Source organism: Hermetia illucens, chromosome 1 (genome assembly GCF_905115235.1).
Source record: "Hermetia illucens chromosome 1, iHerIll2.2.curated.20191125, whole genome shotgun sequence".
NCBI lineage: Eukaryota > Metazoa > Arthropoda > Insecta > Diptera > Stratiomyidae > Hermetia > Hermetia illucens.
This window is the reverse complement of record NC_051849.1, coordinates 217,527,057-217,545,726: the sequence shown is the minus strand read 5'-3', so window position 1 is coordinate 217,545,726 and position 18,670 is coordinate 217,527,057. Positions and strand designations below refer to the sequence as shown.

Genomic DNA, 18,670 nt, shown 5'->3' with positions numbered 1-18,670 from the left:
TTCGCCACGGTGTTCGTATTCCTATGGGGGGGACTAGCTTCGTTAATACCTCTCTCGCTAATTTTTGACACCTCTCTAGTTAATTTAATCATTTTTTGGCACACTAGCCATAGACATAGCTGGAGACGTGAAAATAGGACCTAATGCGGAGCACAACAATGCGGAGCCCATCATAGATGTGTTGGCCTTACCGCTAACCGAAAAGTTATGTCCAATATGGGTCTTGCCGGAATTGTCTGTTTGTCCCCACTAACGCCACTAACTATAATCTAGTAGGTTCCGAATTTTTACTCTACACCACTTCCTTATAGGCGAACCTAAGCCCCAGAGAAGGGAGAAGTCACTACAGTCTGAACGGACGTGTATGACCTTGGCGTTTCAGGGAATAGGCGTGGGCTAAATCTATCCGCACTTAAGCGAGAAGTTCGATGATGCAGGTTGTATATTCTATGGTGCATTCTTGCAAGCCTTCCGGGAGTAAGCACAATCTACATCGGATTAATGTTTACGGCATACCTCAGACTTTTGGCTCTGGGAACCGCTACAAAACGAAATACGCGCGATTCTTATAGAAGGTGAGGGACATGTCAATAGTGCTGTGTTACGCACTAACGGAGGTTTCCGATGCATTCGAAAAGGAAGCTTTCTGTCAGCGTTTCTACGCAGCCCTAAAGAGACTTCCCAAAGATGACATTTTGATCGTGATGGATGATCTAAATTCCAAGGTGTGTTCACATTTTAGGCAGGCACCAGATCTTTCAAAAAGTTGATTTGGATACACGCACTCTTGATAGATTTCCAGTGACACCTTGGCATTCCTTAATCGTTCTTTCCATCCGTTTCATCGATTCGAGAAAAGGGTCTTTCCTTAGTTCACGTAAGTTGCCGTTGTTCAACTGATTCGTGACTGCTTCATTGTACACCTCCTTGTCCATGATAACAATTGCTTTCTCTTGTCCGCGTTTATGTGTGAGCCAACTTTTCCTTGAGATCCTTAATGATTGCGATTTGTTTATTCCTCCTTTTGTCCTTGATATGATTTCGGCTAAATGTTTGCCTACCATTTTTTTTCGCCTCTTGACCAGTATTGAATGGTCGCTTCGATGCCCACTATAATGTCCTGTATTGGTAGCCTGCCTTATTAGAGAGCGTAGTTTATCCCCTTGTTGTTCCTTGTCTCCGTTCGGATTCTTCCTCATTGATCATCGCTCAGTCCTCGAGAGGAATTCTAAAACTTCTTTTTCTTCTTCTTCTTTCCATGCAAATCTTCAGCAAATATATGCTAGCTCTCTTTGGAACCTTGTGGTATGTGGTTGGTCGGAGCTCTATGCCCTGTCACTCGTCACTGTTCTTAGAGATGCGCCATCGGATGAAATCCAATTGGGAGGAATCAAAGCAAAGGAGACACCCCCCTGTTTCCCCTACCGTGCGGGAGATGTCCAATGAACACTTCCGATAGTTTAGCCTCAACGCTTTTACACATAGTTTATCGCTACCATCCGCCACCAGCAGTTTTCCTAAGCGACTCCTGGCATGCGATAGGTTTCTCCTTCAGTTGGTGTCTCCACTCTAAACTGTTCCACGGCTGGCACCCACGAGGGCTATTGTCTCTCGGCTAGATACCAGCAGCTGTCCTCCGATGATGCCTGTGGGCCTTGCTCTCGCTGTAAACCAGTACCGTGGTGCCAGTCACGGCAAGGGCTTGATTGTAGCCACCAAATCATAAACCTTCACAGATCTTTCAGGAATTTGCATTTTTCAATATTTAGATCGAACTCGGTGCCAAGGAGACGTTTAAAAATGAAGTCTACATGGTCCAAATGCTCAGTTTTGGAAGAAGAGGCGACCAGATCATCATCCATGCAGACGAAACCGAAGTTTAAGCTTCGTTGAGCAGAGTGAATGGATCTCTGAAATATCTGCCCAGCATTGCATACGCCAAATATCATTCTGGTGAACTCTTAGTGTCCGAAAAGTGTGCAGATAGCCATTTTCGGTTTTCGGTTTCCGCAAGATCAAATCCAAGGACGTGAAAACCTGGCAGTTTGTCGATTAATGCGCAACGTCATGAATGAGTGGAATAGGGTATCGGTTGGGAATTGTTTGAGCATTAAGCCACCTGTAATCTCCGCAAGGCCTACATTCGCCGTTATGCTTAAGGACTATATGGAGCGGAGATGACCAACAGCTATTGGAAGGTGCAGGGTTTCATGGCATCTTCGAACTCTTTCGTTGTAACAGCTAGCTTCTGGGGTGATATGGGACGCCCCTTTGAGAAGATCTTGGGGCCGGTAGTACTAATGTGGTGTTGCACATTGTGCTTAACCGGCTGGAGAAACTTAGTTTCAGTAGTGATGTTGCAATATTTCCAGAGGAGTGCGTACGATGGTCGGCAACATCTTGATGTTAGCAATACCGAATTCAAGAAAGTCCTTGGAAAATTCGTTTTCGCATGGTATGACTGGAAACCCACAGCCCTCTAAGCCTAAAGCAGGGAATGCATTCCCCTGTTTCCCATTGCCATCCACGTGTTTTCCGATGACCATCTCCTATAGTGTGGCTTCAACCCTGTATCACTCCTCCGGCACCGCTACTATCCGCCAGCACCATTACCGCAAATAACTCCTGGCCTTGTGCCTGACGGGTTTCTTACTATGTGCCTTATCTACCCTCACTGTTACAGATGGTTACTTGTCGTCTGAGCACTTGCATACTCTTCTCTTCTATTTTCGTTATTCGGCCTCATCCGGACATCGATTGCGCCTGAAGGCAGCAGGTTTCTCCCTCTGTTGGTTTCCTCGCTCCTTGCTATTCTAGGTTGGCACCCGCTGCACTGCCATCGACGGCTATCATCTCCTGGTTAAATGCCAGCTGCTGTCCTTCAATGATGCGCCAGACATCTTCCTCTTCGCACCGTGTTGATTCCAGTTAAGCCGCTAGGGAGTCTCGCCCCACGTACTCGAGAAGGTCCATCAGACTCAAGTCTGCAAGGAACTTATCTAAAGTGGTTTTTCCTACGATGGTTAACCGAAGGTTATCTTGTACTATTGAATCGAAGTGGTCTTCTGAGAGCTTATGTTAAAAGAGTATTCCTGGAGGATGTGCTTTCCATTCGGTTATTTGCAGTTATCCCCCTTGTGGGAGTTAGATGGTGTTTATCATTGGGCCCATATCGCGGCAGTGCTTCTTGTGGCCTCAGGCGTGGGGTTGCGCCGTACAATTCGGGCTCCGTACGTTTTAGTTGCGTAGAGGCTTCGAAACCACTGGTATGAATGCTGGGCCTACATTCAATACAAACCAGTACTACGGACCCAATCAGAACAGGGTTCTGCTTGTGGTCACCATACCGATCCGCATCCAAGGAGGAACGTGGGACTATGCCTATACGGCAGGTACTCACGTTAAAGCCGCTGAACCTTTTCCTTTTCTTCCTTTATTGTGATCCGTTTTTGTTTTTCTTTTGTGAAATTTGAGTTTACATATTAATCCCACAATTAATCCCCGAAAAATGGTATCACTTGAAATTGAAGTTACTTTAGGTATTCAGAGTCCGCATGCTGGATACCGAGCTCTCCTTGCTGCTTCACTTTGGCTTAGGGCCCTGTTAGAACCTTTTCCAGTTCAGTGAGGGGGCAGGACCCGGGCTGTTGTTTCGGTTCAGCCGTGCCACATCCGTCTGCCCTTAAAACATGACCAGTAGGCAAACAAGTTCTCGTTGGTCTTGACCCATCCGGAGAATTCTTAATTTTCTTAATGTTTTCGAAGGGTAAATACTTATAAGCACGGGTTGTTGTATCTTTAATTAATTATAGGGAAATTTAGCTAATTATGTTGATTCTTCTTCCTCTTCTTGACGGTCGGTTGTCTTGGATTCGCCCCTCAAAACTGATCACAGTTTTCTTACGGGAACTGCCGAACTGATCGGACGGCAGACATCCATAGAACATTGATGAGCACAGAGTTGCCATCAAGAAAGCTCTTCCCTCCAGTGCAAGTGAGGGAGTTGGCCACATCCCGAAAGGCCGCCATAGGGTTCACTGAATTCCGGGGAGCGAAAACGGATTGAGGAACATAGGGAACCGAAGGCTCCTATTCCTGCAGCAAGTAAGGACAAACGTGGTACCGCAGAAAATCTCAAGAAGAAACTCTAACAGAAGAGAATTTGTTATTGCAATTCCGATTCACGAAAGGACTCGCCAGTAACTGTCTCAATTTTCTTTGAGGACGTTAACAGTTTACTACCACGCGAAACTTAATGCGGAGAAGGTATTTCACTACAGTTTCAGTGATGAAATGGTCAGTTACAATAACATGCTGATGCAAACCACCCCTTCAAACAGAAATGAAATTATAGTCCGTTATGGGGTTACACCGATCGTGGAAAAATTGTGAGAGAGGCGTCTTCCTGCTAATGAGAATTTACTTCCCAGGATTGGTCTGAACATCGAAGTCGATGGTAAACGACCAAAAGGCAGGCCGCAACAATGGTGGCTTGATACGCTGGATGGGGATTTAAAAGCCTCGAGATTGCACCCAACTCAGGCATTCGATAGAGCCAAATGGCGAAACCGATCATGACGAGCCGACCCCGCTTGTAAACGGGACAAAGGCTGAAGAAAAAGAAGAAGAATTTGTGAATCCAGGGAGTCTAAAATCTTCCCTAGTGAGAACAAGATCCCGGGAAAGGGTGCGCACCTTGAGTATGGCAATTGGAAAGGGATTTCTGCTGTCGCAGAGGTAATAGTCAAAATTATCCTGGAATGCATTAAAGGGTATCTCATAAGCTTAATCGACAGAGACCAGATTGGTTTATATTTTGAATCCTCCCAGATTGACCATGTTGACCCCTGGAAATCATTGTGGAGAAGAGTACGGAGTTCAAATCTCTGCTTCATCTTCTGATTATCGATTTTGAACAGGCTTTGGGTAGCATCAACAGGGGAGTATATGTGGGGTGCTTTATGCAGGAGCGGCATACAGAGCATCGAGATGGAATTTCAGAGAAATTTAAAGTTCTCAGCAGATTCGGGTCCTTAGTGAACTTGACGATGAATCAATTGACCGCATAACTTATGAAACGCTTACCACAATGTCTTGATTGATTACTGCGAGCCCAGCTTCTTTGCCAGTTTGAGTAGTTTTAGTCCTAGCAGCGTAAAATAAGGAAACTACTATCACTGACTGAGTTTATTGCGAGCGGTTGGTTGACGATTTAGATTAAGAACATGTAGAGCGGTATGATTTCAATGTACTGACAGCAGTAAAACCAAGGGGGTTCCTTGCACTCTTGATGGCTGACTTGTACCTTTCTAGGCAGTCCTTAGACGGCTGCCAGTATTTGTGTCCGTAATGGATGCTGAAGACCAACTTGGTTAGCTTCCTGAGGCTGGACAAATCTTCATTCCACTACAAAAGGAATGCTTTTTGGTTGTATTTTGCAGAATACAAGACTTTTGGCTTCAGTGCATCTGTCGTATAAACGTTACCATTGTGAGCTCCGGAGAGTTCTTGATACCTTAGCTAAACTTCCTCCATTCGGTTTCTTAGAGGTGTTTGAAATGCTAGATTTAGTCCTAAATTTAACCAACTGGGTCTCTGGTGAGACATTCTTCAGTTCTTCACTCTAAAAGTCGAATTGTCGGTTAGCAGGCTGATATCAAGGACCCTATCAACAGCCACAGCAGTGGTCACTGGGTTCAGGTTATTATTCACTTTCGCGAAGCGGAACCCTTTCACCTATGCGTTCCTGACTCCGAGCCGTCTCTATTTATTATTTTGACATCCAGAAAAGGTAGGTTTCGCTCATAAATGGGGAGACCATTTTCATATATTAATGATCCTCCTTTTTCCATCCAAGTAAACCTTCCCTCTTCAGAACGCCTTTTTCTTGGTGGCAGAGCACCTGTTTAGGGGGATGATAAGGAGCAGAAATTTCACATCGAAAGATATTTCCTCGTTTGCTATTTGCTTCAGGTTTTCTCGGATCTGTTCCATGATCCCCTCCCGGAATTTCACCGGGTATTTACTTTTAAGCCTCGAATTGCTCAGTTTCGAAACCGGCCATTTCGCTAGATTCTCAGTTGGCGACTTTGTTGTGACGACTGGCTCCCTCATTTCATTTCCAGGCTTGTGGTTTCGGTTGGACAACCGCGCTGTTGATAGGTTTCCAAGGACATCTTGGCATTCTTTAATCGCCTTTTCCACCCATTTTATCGACTCGGGTAGGGGGTCTTTCCTTAGTTCATGGAAGTTGCCATTGTTCAAATTATTCATGGCTGGTTCATGGTACTCCTCCTTGTCCATGGTCACAATCGCCTTTCCTTTCTCGCGTTTATATAAGAAACCCGGTTTTTCCTTCAGACCACCTCCACCAGCCTGGCTTCAATACTTGTCCACACCTCTGGCGACAGCTTACCGATCCTATCCGCCAGCACCATTATCGTAAGTGACTCTTGGAAATCTCGCTAAAGGGTTTCGCATTACGTGCCATATCGACTCTCGTTGTTTGCAGATGGCTGCTTGTCCGCTCCTCTTTTCATTATTCGCCCTCACTCTGAGATCGATTGCTTTTAAAGGCGATAGGTTTCTCCTTCTGATGGTTTCCCTACTACTTGCTTTTGCTGCATAGCCAAGCTCCGGCGGGCACCGGCTGCGCTCTCCTCGAGAGCTATTATCTCCTGGTTAGATATCGGCAGCAGTCCTCGGATGGCATCTTCTTCTCCGGATCGGATTGATTCCAGTCAAACCGAAGGAAAAGGAGCCCCACTCCATGTACTCGAGGAGGTTCATCAGACCCCAGTCTACGAGAAATTTATCTGAAGTGGCTCTTCTCACGATGGCTAGTCGGAGGTTATCTTGTACCATGGAACCGGAGTGATCCTTTCAGAGCTTATGCTAAAAGAGTATGAGTATGAGAGTCTTATCCACTGTTATTAACACTGGGATTACGCTCAACATAAATCAGTCACGCGAGTCCAGTCAGATCAGGACTTTGGTTGTGATCACCAAATCAATCCGAATTCGAAGTGCTTCGTCGACACCTGCTCGCGCGCTTCTGTGCTAGTCAGACACTCAGGAATGTGGGGAGGGGGGGGGGGGATCCTTTGAACACTTCGATCTCTACGTGCCATTTCACAAAATTTCACGTGCCCTTTCCAGTGCGTGGGTCCGCACCAGATCATGAAAAATAGTTAAACATGGGGATTCGCATACGCCTATTGAAATGAACGACATGCGAGCTAAATCTGAAAATGAAATAGAAGAAAAAAGACAGGTCGACCGTTCGTGTGGAGTCGTAAAACTTCACCACAAAACACGTTAAAAGGAAATCCCATTTTCAGTGAGTGCCGGGACAAATTGTGTAATCCCCAGTGCTGATAGACGCGAAGCAGCTTCGCTAGCAACACAGTTGCATAGGGTTCACAGGACTCAACTGTTCCTCACATATTCTGCGGTAACTGTGATTTGTTCTCCGACCAATGGGCATGAATGTAGTTCGCACTACTTGGTATGCCCTCGGGAGCAACAGAGATTTGGTAATACGCCTTGGCTAGATCCAAGGTCGTAAAAATATGGTAGCTTGTCAATTACTGCGGACAGGATTTGTCTGTAATCTCTGCAAGGTCTACATTTGCTATTTGGCTTAGGAACCATATGGAGTGGAGATGACCAGCAGCTATTGGAAAGTCAACAAATACCATGAGATCTATCATCAACTATCTTCTGAGGTGATAGGGGGAGGGGAGAAGACCGAGGAGCCGATAGTGTTCATGTGGTGCTTCAGGTCGTGCTTAACCGGCTGGAGTAGCGATGTAGCGATATTTTTGGAGGAGTGTGCGAATACGATGATCGGCAATGTCCTAAAAAAATAATGGAAAGATTGTCGTTTGAACAGGTGGACGACTTTGAAGAAGTTGCAGGTTATATTAAGGCTTTGTTCTCTTTTGTACACTAAAAGCCCAAAACGAACCGCGACCAAAACGTTCGGCACAATCCGACACTCGCGTCTACCCACCAGTAGGTGCGGATGAGAAAGGAGTTCGCGGCAGCCAATCTCAATGCAGTCGGTGGTTCTTTCCTCCGATGTGCCGCCACAATAGTTTGTAGTTCGCTTGGGGTTTTTCCCGGATTATCGTCCGATCGGAGAGAGGGATCCCAAAACTTGTCCATATCCATGCGAATCTTTTTCAACCAGATATAAGCCACCGATCTCCTGGGGATCGCATGTCGCTGACCGTACTAATGCACAATCCAAGAAAGTCCCTGGAGAATTCGTCCTCGCATGTTATAAGCTATAACCCTCAGCCCTCCTGGGAGGAAATAAAATAGGAAATGGATCCCCCTCTTTCCCCTTGTCATCCACCAGTTGTCCGATGACCATCTCTCACAGCCTGCCCGCTACTATCCGGCAGTACCATTATCGTAAATGACTCTGGGCCTTGTGGCTGACAGATTTCTTACTATGAGCCTTGTCTACCCTCACTGTTACAGATGGTTACTTGTCGTCTAAGCACTTGCATACTCTTCTCTTCTATTTTCGTTTTTCGGCCTTCGGTAGGTTTTTCCTTTTGCTGATTTGCTCGCTCCTTGCTGTTCTAGGTTGGCATCGACTGCACTGTCATTGACGGCCATCATCTCCTGGTTAGATGTCAGCTGCTGTTCTCCGAGTCAAGCCGCTGGGAAGTCTCGCGCTATGTAATCGAGAAGGTCCATCAGACTCCAGTATGCGAGGAACTTATCTGGAGTAGTTCTTCTCACGACTTCGAACCAGAGATTATCTTGTACAATGGAAACGGAATGGTTCTTTGAGACCTTATGCTAAAGAGTATTCCTGGAGGATGTGCTTTCGGCCCAGTTATTTGCGGTTGACCCCCTTGTGAAGGTTTGATGGTGGTTATTGTTGTACACATATCGTGGCAGAGCGCCGTACAACTCGGACAGCGTACGCTTTAGTTGCAATAGAGGCCTCGTATCCACCGATATGAATGCTGTGCCTATGCACAGTATAAACTAGTACGGCAGGTCTAGTCAAGACATGGCTCTGGTTGTAGTCACCATATCAATCCGCATCCGAAGAGGACCGTGGATCTGTACCGGATCCTGAAAAATACTCAAACATGGGCTCAAGTTCAAGCTAATTCTGTAACTGAAATACAATAAAAAAGACAGCTCGACCGCGCGCGTGGATTCGTAAAACTTAGAATGCGAGCGCCGCGATCGAAGAGGAGGATCCACGGCGGATTACATCCTCGACCTATATTTCCCCTGCCACAGATCTTTGTAAGACGCGGCCTTCCAGGTTCCCTCCCACGCTGCCTTGACATCCTCAGCCCATTATATTGGAGGTTTTCCCTTCTATAATAAGAATTTTACTAGGTTGAGAAGTGAGTCCTCAGGGGGGGTATTGGCGGATGCGAAGTGGAAACACAGTTACATGGAGTTCGCGGGACTAAACTATTTCTCGCGAATTCTTCCGTTATTGTGATTCCCTCGCCGATCAATGCGCATGGAATTAGTTCGCACTACTTGTGGCTGTCCTGGTCCTGGACGGAGCCGGGAGCGGATTGTGCTGGGCCCAAGTTTTCCCGCTGCACACTTTTAAGTATAAAAAACTAAGCGAATCTATACTTTTACTTTTGGCCAAATTCCGTGCGCGGAGTTCTTTCCGTTACCAGAAAAATTAGAAAAGAAGTCAATATGGACACATCAAGTCGCAGCGCAGGCAATCCCCTTCAATGGACCTCCCTCGGATCTGATCTGATGCTCAGTTTTTATAATTCGCGATTACACGGAATCAACTAATTCAGCCCTTTCATGTTTTCGATATGTAAATCATTATCATCATGATATGCATCAGTTACATCGATAACATGTTCATCGTAGATAATTTTCCAAAACTTGGTTCCAACCTGGTGTCCGCATTAACCGCTTGAATATGAACGATTTGACTCCTTTTAGCTCACGGATTTATTTTAACAAAATTACAAATTTCCAAACAACACGCACGGTACAAGGCGCGCATACCAATTGATGACCGCCGGTCCAGCTTATTAGCTGTCCCTCGGTCAGCCGGCCCCCGGTTTTGATAATCTCATTCCCGGTCCATGGTCTTGAATTTGAGCAACAACACTTTTGCTGAAGTGTGTGGCAGGTCATACCCTTCAGCCACAGACAATCGCCTACCTGTGCAGTATGAGGTTTATGGAAAAAATAGAACTGGAATGATTTAAACGAAATTGGATTATGACATTCAAGGGAAAGGGACCAGTTGTTGGCTATTTTAAAAAATAAGAAAATTTAAATGAAGAACAGGATGGGAATTATGAAATAAAGAGGCATAATTGGGAAAACTAAAGGGGTAAAACAGAATTTAAGAATGAAGCGACTATTACACATTATTGAATACATTATTTGGTCAAATTGACCCCGAAAAAGGCAAATGAAATACCGCTTTTTCTTCCTTTATCGTGGTTCGCTTTTGTCTTTGTTTTGTAAATTTTGAGTCCAGGTATTGATCCTGCTAGTAATTTTCCGAAAAATGCCCACCATCGCTAGCCCGGGGATCATACTTGAAACTGAAGGTACTTAAGGTATTGACAGTCCGCATACTCCCTGTTGGTCACCCAGCCCTCGACGTATGCTGTTGAATAAAACTGTGAACGATGGTCTGGTGGCTCATCGAAGTATCTTGACAGTTTCCAATCTTTTTATGGCTACTTTTTTCTTACTGAACAACAATTTATGATTAAGAGTATTTACAATAAAATACTGTATGCCAACAGATATCAGAAGAAATGTTGCTTTTTCTATTACAAAAACTTTCTTTCTCGTAACGGTGTTCGTATTTCTATGGGGGGGACTAGCTTCGTTATTACCTCTCTCGCTAATTTTCGAAACTTCTCTAGCTAATTTAATCATTTTTTGGCACACTAGCCATAGACATAGCTGGAGACGTGAAAATAGGGCCTAATGCGGAGCACAACAATGCGTAGCCCATCACAGATGTGTTGGCCTTACCGCTAACCGAAAAGTTATGCCCAATATGGGTCTTGCCGGAATTATCTGTTTGTCCCCATCTTCCGCCGGAGATTTCGCTTCCTGTGTCCTATTTTTCTGAACATTACCATACCTGTTGGAGCAGCTACGCCCAAGTTCTTATTCTCAAGGAACTTCACCTTCTTCCGCAGTACCTTGCTGAGAGTCTTCCCACGTTCACGGCGTGGGCTAACTCTACCCGCACTTAAGCGAGAAGTTCGATAATGCAGGTTGTATATTCTATGGTTACGGCCTAAAATGTTGGCGTGCTTTTGTATTCTTGCAAGCCTTCCGGGAGTAAGCACAATCTACATCGGATTAATGTTTACGGCATACCTCAGACTTTTGGCTCTGGGAACCGCTACCAAACGGAATACGCGCGATTCTTTTAGAAGGTGAGGGACATGTCAATAGTGCTGTGCTACGCACTAACGGAGGCTTCCGATGCATTCGAAAAGGAAGCTTTCTGTCAGCGTTTCTACGCAGCCCTAAAGAGACTTCCCAAAGATGACATTTTGATCGTGATGGATGATCTAAATTCCAAGGTGTGTTCACATTTTAGGCAGGCACCAGATCTTCTTCTTTCCTTAGTTCACGTAAGTTGCCGTTGTTCAACTGATTCGTGACTGCTTCATTGTACACCTCCTTGTCCATGATAACAATTGCTTTCTCTTGTCCGCGTTTATGTATGAGCCAACTTTTCCTTGAGATCCTTAATGATTGCGATTTGTTTATTCCTCCTTTTGTCCTTGATATGATTTCGGCTAAATGTTTGCCTACCATTTTTTTTCGCCTCTTGACCAGTATTGAATGGTCGCTTCGATGCCCACGATAATGTCCTGTATTGGTAGTCTGCCTTATTAGAGAGCGTAGTTTATCCCCTTGTTGTTCCTTGTCTCCGTTCGGATTTTTCCTCATTGATCATCGCTCAGTCCTCGAGAGGAATTCTAAAACTTCTTTTTATCCATGTAAATCTTCAGCAAATATATGCTAGCTCTCTTTGGAACCTTGTGGTATGTGGTTGGTCGGAGCTCTATGCCCTGTCACTCGTCACTGTTCTTAGAGATGCGCCATCGGATGAAATCCAATTGGGAGGAATCAAAGCAAAGGAGACACCCCCCTGTTTCCCCTACCGTGCGGGAGATGTCCAATGAACACTTCCGATAGTTTAGCCTCAACGCTTTTACACATAGTTTATCGCTACTATCCGCCAGCAGCAGTTTTCGTAAGTGACTTCTGGCATGCGATAGGTTTCTCCTTCAGTTGGTGTCTCCACTCTAAACTGTTCCACGGCTGACACCCACGACGGCTGTTGTCTTCCGGCTAGATACCAGCAGCTGTCCTTCGATGATGCCAGTGCGCCTTGCCTCGGTGTAAACCAGTACCGTGGTGCCAGTCACGGCAAGGGCTTGATTGTAGCCACCAAATCATAAACCTTGACAGATCTTTCAGGAATTTGCATTTTTCAACATTTAGATCGAACTCGGTGCCAAGGAGACGTTTAAAAATGAAGTCTACATGGTCCAAATGCTCAGTTTTGGAAGAAGAGGCGACCAGATCATCATCCATGCAGACGAAACCGAAGTTTAAGCTTCGTTGAGCAGAGTGAATGGATCTCTGAAATATCCGCCCAGAATTGTACATGCCAAATGTCATTCTGGTGAACTCTTAGTGTCCGAAAAGTGTGCAGATAGCCATTTTCGGTTGTCAGTTTCCGGAGCAGCAGGGACTTGGTGATATAGCTTGATCAAATCCAAGGACGTGAAAACGTGGCAGTTTGTCAATTAATGCGCAACGTCACTGTCAGCGGCAGTGATCTGCCCAGATCTGAGCGATTTAAATACCTCGGGTCAACGTTATCAGCCAATGGAGAACTGCGTTATGAAATTGCTTCACGCATTAACGCAACCTGGATGAAGTGGCGTCCCACAACTGGTGTCCTTTGTGATCGACGTATCAACGAACGTCTCAAATCCAAAAATTTACCGCAATGTTGTCCGTCCAGTCGCTCTCTATGGTTCTGAGTGTTGGCCGATCATAAAAGACAATGAACGGCGTCTCGCGGTAATGGAGACGAAGATGCTACGTTGGACTAGTGGCGTCACACGTTTAGATCACATCCGAAATGAGGATATCCGCGATCGTTATGGGGTTGCACCGATCGTGGAAAAGTTGCGAGAGAGGGGTCTTCGATAGTATGGTCACGCAATTCGTGCAAACGAGAATTCACTTGCAAAGATTGGTCTGAACATCGAAGTCGATGTTAAACGACCATAAGGCAGACCTAAGCAACGGTGGCTTGATACGCTGGATGGGGATTTGAAAGCCTCGAGATTGCACCCAGATCAGGCATTCGATAGAGCCAAATGGCGAAGCCGATCACGACGAGCCGACCCCGCTTGGGGACAGGACAAAGGCTGAAGAAAAAGAAGAAGAAGAAGTCATGAATGAGTGGAATAGGGTATCGGTTGGGAATTGGTTGAGCATTAAGACACCTGTAATCTCCGCAAGGCCTACATTCGCCATTTGGCTTAAGGACTATATGGAGCGGAGATGACCAGCAGCTATTGGAAGGTGCAGGGTTTCATGACACCTTCGAACTCTTTCGTTGTAACAGCTAGCTTCTGGAGTGATATGGGACGCCCCTATAGTCTGGCCACAACCCTGTTTCACTCCTCCGGGCCCAGTTTACCGCTACTATCAGGCAGCACCATTGTCGTAAATGACTCTTTGTCTTGTGCCTGATGGGTTTCTTATTACCTGCTTTGTCTACCCTCACTGTTGCATATGGTTACTTCTCTGAGCGCTTGCATACTGTTCTTGTCTTTTTCGTCATTCGGCCTCATACTGAGATCGATTGCGAATGAAGGCAGCAGGTTTCTCCCTCTATTGGTTTCCTCGCTCCTTGCTATTCTAGGTTGGCACCGGCTGCACCGCCATCGACGGCTATAATCTCCCGGTTAAATGCCAGCTGATGTTCTCTGAAGATGCGCCAGACATCTTCCTCTCCGCACCGTCGCTGGGGAGTCTCGCTCCACGCACTCGAGAAAGACCATCAGACCCCAGTCTGCAAGGAACTTATCTGAAGTGGTTCTTCCTACGATGGCTAATCAGAGGTTATATTGTACTATTGAACCGGAATGGTCCTCTGATATGCATATGCATAGCCCTGGACGATGTGCTTTCGGTCCGGTTATTTGCAGTTAAGCTCCTTATGAGAGTTAGATGGTGGTGATTGTTGTACCCATATCGCGGCAGTGCTTCTTGTGGCCTCAGCATAGAGTTGCGTCGTACAACTCGGGCTCCTTACGTTTTAGTTACAATACTGGTATGAATGCTGGGTCTACGCTCAGTATAAATCAGAACCGCAGGCCCAGTCAGAACATCATACCAATCCGCATCCAAAGAGGAATGTAGGACTATGGCTATACAGCAGGTACTCTCGTTAAACCCCCTGGACCTTCGTCTTTTCGATCTTTATCGTCGTTTTTGTTTTGCAAAATTTGAGTCTACGTATTGATCCCAAAATTAATCAGCGAGAAAGGTCCGTCCTTCTTAGCCCCGCCACTAGGGTAAGGGTATTATTTAAAACTGAAGCTACTTTAGGTATTCAGAGCTCGCATACTAGATACCAAGCTCCCCATTGGCTACGCAGCCTTTTGCCTATGCTAATCCCTTTGGCTTGGAGCCTATTAGTACCTTTTCCGGTGCAGAGAAGGAGCAGAGCCTGGGCTGTTGTTTCGGTGCAGCCCTGCCCCTAAAACATGACCAGTAGGCAAACAGGTTCTCGCTGATCTTGACCTATCCGGAGAATTCTTCTTCTTCTTGTTTTCGAAGGGCAAATATCTTATAAGCACCGGTTATTGTATCTTCAATTAATTATAGGGAAATTTAGCTAATGATGTTGATATTTAGGGCACTGAGCTTTTTTTCTCTTTTTAGGAAGACTTTATAGGTTTCTACTCACCATAGTTGGGACTTATTACTTGGCTTATTCCTTGGGGAGAATATTTTTAAACAAAACAAATTTTTTTTTCTGAAATATTTTAAGAAATATATTTATGGATTTCTTAAAATTGTCAAGTATATAAAATCTTACAAGTTACAGTCGATATTTACAGAAAAAAGACAACTTAGATACGTTGGCATGTTCTCTTCGAATTTATCTTTTGATTGATTTCAAAGCGTGTAAAACTGTGAGCGATGGTCTGGTGGCTCATCGAAGTATCTTGACAGTTTCCAATCTTTTTATGGCTACTTTTTTTCTTACTGAACAACAATTTATGATTAAGAGTATTCGTTCTATTTACAATAAAATGATATATGCCAACAGATATCAGAAGAAATGTTGCTTTTTCTTTACAAAAACTTAAAATGTGGGTTTTGTATAGTTTTGTTTTTTTTGTTTGTTTAACTTGCACTTGATATGAACTTTCTGTTAAAAATCTTTTATCTTTTTTCTTATTCGCGGCTATTATTGTCGACTAAAATCACATTTTGTACAGATTCTGAGGGAGGAGAAAGCTGAGAAAGCTCTGTTAGGTCCTCGCTCAGGACTTCTTCCGATTGCAATGTTTTCTGAAGGATGTGCTCACACTCTAGATAGGTCCAATGAATGAATAGTTAATGTTATATTTACTCGACACATACTTGTGTTATTTTCCAATCTTTAACATATAAATAATATAAGTTAAGTGGTATAAACAATGATTGCGCAACCGCTCGGCTTCGTTGCATCCCTTAATATTCGCTTTAGGTCAAGATTATACATACATTTATTGCTACGATGCTGTATCTTTTGCACACGAAAGTAAAAACAACAGAATAATTATTACAATAGATTGATATATAAAATAATGTTTGGCTGGGCCATTCTTAAGGGTACTATACACTAAAGAAAGCTCTTTCGTTCGTTCTCGGATTCACTCTGGGCATTTATAATATAACGAATATATTATAAGAATATCATCAACTCTTTGCCGCTTTTCTCGTACGAGTAATACATTCCTTATCGAAATATCAAATAGAAACTCTAATCCATTTTTAATTTTTTTGTTTATTACTGACTGGTTTCGATATAAATAAGGTTTTGCATATTTACAGTTTTGTGTTAAATTTTATATATAAATACTTTTTTTTTTATAAAAGAACCTAAATATCTACATGAGAATCATCGACACCCACAACCCTCCACGGACATTTCCTGGTAATTCTTCAGGACGACTACATTCTTTTCATTGAGGAAGAGCATCGAAATGGGGGCGAGCTTTGTGGGCACGCAACACACCTTGGGCACTTTCGATGGATCCATGTCGTGAACGAGCGACTGCAGGACAGCATGGTTCGTTGAGTTGAAATGATCGTCCAGTGGGAAGGGGCATTCGCCGTGGCAGTAGAACGCCTCAAAACCGGGAGGGGCTACAATCCAGTCGGCCCATCCAACCTCGTGGAAGTCCACGTAGAGTGAGTGTCTCTGGCAAAGCTGGGAGACCTTCTTCCTCCCCCGTGATTGCCTGTGATGTGCTCGCTTCGATCTACTAACATCGCGAATCGAGCGGGTTTTCTGGCGACCGTCGTCAGTATATGTAAAAAGAACTGGTTGCTTCTGTAACCAGTCATCATGTGGTTCATCCAAATTTCGTTTCAGTCGAACATGATTATGTGGAGCTGAAGAGTTCTCCTTGCCATGTTCAATAACTTGTACCAGAAGGCCATAATTTCGCTTTGGTTCCCGAAGCCATCGCTCAACAGCTGGTTGAATGTCCACGATCACTGTATCTGAACTGTTGATCCGCACCGTTTTTGAATCTATCAGGACGAAAATTGGTTCACGCGTACCCTTGATACCAGGTCGAATGATGTCGTGAACCGTAATTTGGTAACGCGTTCTATTAGCCCCTGCATGGGTGATGGCCTCGCGGAATAAGTTCAGCTCGGCCGCTTTGAGTGTCTCCTCGCTTGGTATGCTTGAAGTGTCGAAGAACAACCTGAATCTGCTGTGATGGCGGAATCTGTCGTCTACATTGCTATCTGGAAAGGAAAAAAGAAATTTTGATTAATACAAATGCAATGGCTCAAAGGGTAGTATAGGTCAAAGGGCGAAACGTGGATGGGTACCCACGATGGAGCATAAAACCTGAGAAATGCCTGCTGAACCACAACCAACAGCTCTACTACCAAACCCTATCTCCACCTCCACGTGGTGATCGCTGTTAGCTCTTTCTTAACGAAAAGCTGAAGACGGAGAAGGATGAAGGTCAGTCTCCCGCGCCTAAAAACGGGACAAATTGTACCAACTGGTCCTCCAGGTTGGGGGTTGGGTAGGACTGAAAAGCGTTGACCAGACATTTGTTAGCACTTCACTGGTGAGGGAGATGGCTTCGCAAGTGAGTGAGCACTACACCCACAGTGACCACCAGCCATCTTCCTCCGCATTGGGAACCGGGAAAGCTGGTCTATCGGAGCTTTCGACGAGGAGACATTCCTGGCCGCATTGGAGGGAGCCCATGATCCGGATGGAACAGCGGTGGAAAGGGTCACACAGCTGTCTCAGCGTGTAACCGAAGCATGCGACACTACGATGCCATGACGACATTTGCACCACGGCAAGAGGCCAAACTACTGGTGGAACACGGAGATCGCTGCCTTGAGATCCTCTTGTCTCCGAGCGAGGAGACTTTCCCACAGAACAAGGGGAAGGCCGGAGCACCAGGAGCGTGAGGAGGAATACAGGGATCTGCGAAGCAACCGTAAGAACGCCATTCGGAGAAGCAAGCGGGAATGCTACCAGAAGCTCTGCATGGAGGCTAATACGAATCCGTGGGGTACAGCCTACCAAGCTGTAATGAAGAAGATCCGCGGGCGAAAATCACCTCAGGTGACATGCTCACGGCTCTTGTTGCAAATAATTACAACTCTTTTCCCGCAGCAGGAGCAGGACGAAAGAGAACCCCAACTGGCAGCTCAGCAGGACGCCTTCTCGATCCCTGATGTTACAGAAGAGGAACTTTGGGAAATCTGCAGAAGTATTGGGGATAACAAGGCCCCGGGATTGGACGGAATTCCGAACAGGGCTCTGAAGGTGGCGGTCAAGGCCAGACCAAGGTGGTTCGCAAGCACATTCGAATCGTCGAGGCAGAAGCTGGTGTTGCTACCGAAGCCCCGAAAACCACCCGGCGTGCCCTCTTCCCACCATTGGGAAGATGTTGAAGAGGGTGATATACAACAGGCTGTTCCCGTTCATCGAGCTTGCGGGTGGTCTTTCGGAGCGGCAATATGGGTTTCGGCGAGCCCGTTCTACGGTCGATGCAGTAGCAAAGGTCGTGGAATTGGCTCGAAATGCAATGGCCATGGGCAAATGCTGTGCTCTGGTGACGCTGGACGTCAAAAATGCTTTTAACTCAGCCAACTGGGGCTGGATTAAGGGCGCTTTGGCCAAACTGGGTGTTCCTAGCTACTTGGCTCGGCTTATCGAGAGTTACTTTTCGGACAGACTTCTCTGGTACGAGACGGACGACGGGCTGAAGGAGTACATTGTCACAGCAGGTGTGCCTCAAGGTTCTGTATTGGGACCGCTGCTGTGGAACATAATGTACGACGGAGTGCTTGGCCTTCGCGTGCCGGAGGAGACAACGCT

The 18,670-nt window shown here is 45.5% G+C and overlaps 1 protein-coding gene and 1 long non-coding RNA gene across 5 annotated transcripts in view; one reads left to right on the top strand and one right to left on the bottom strand.

Annotated features, from left to right (window-relative positions):
- The window catches only part of LOC119647213, an 84,613-nt gene that overhangs the window by 8,952 nt on the left and 56,991 nt on the right, over positions 1-18,670 (top strand). The gene's annotated exons all lie outside the window — the stretch shown is intronic.
- LOC119647212 (protein decapentaplegic) overlaps positions 16,073-18,670 on the bottom strand; it is a 178,706-nt gene continuing 176,108 nt past the window's right edge. For all 4 annotated transcript variants that reach the window (XM_038048039.1, XM_038048038.1, XM_038048036.1 and 1 more), the window contains exon 3: positions 16,073-17,064. In XM_038048039.1, the coding sequence (XP_037903967.1) occupies positions 16,205-17,064 (860 nt within the window). In that variant the 3' untranslated portion in view covers positions 16,073-16,204. The remainder of the gene's footprint in view (positions 17,065-18,670) is intronic.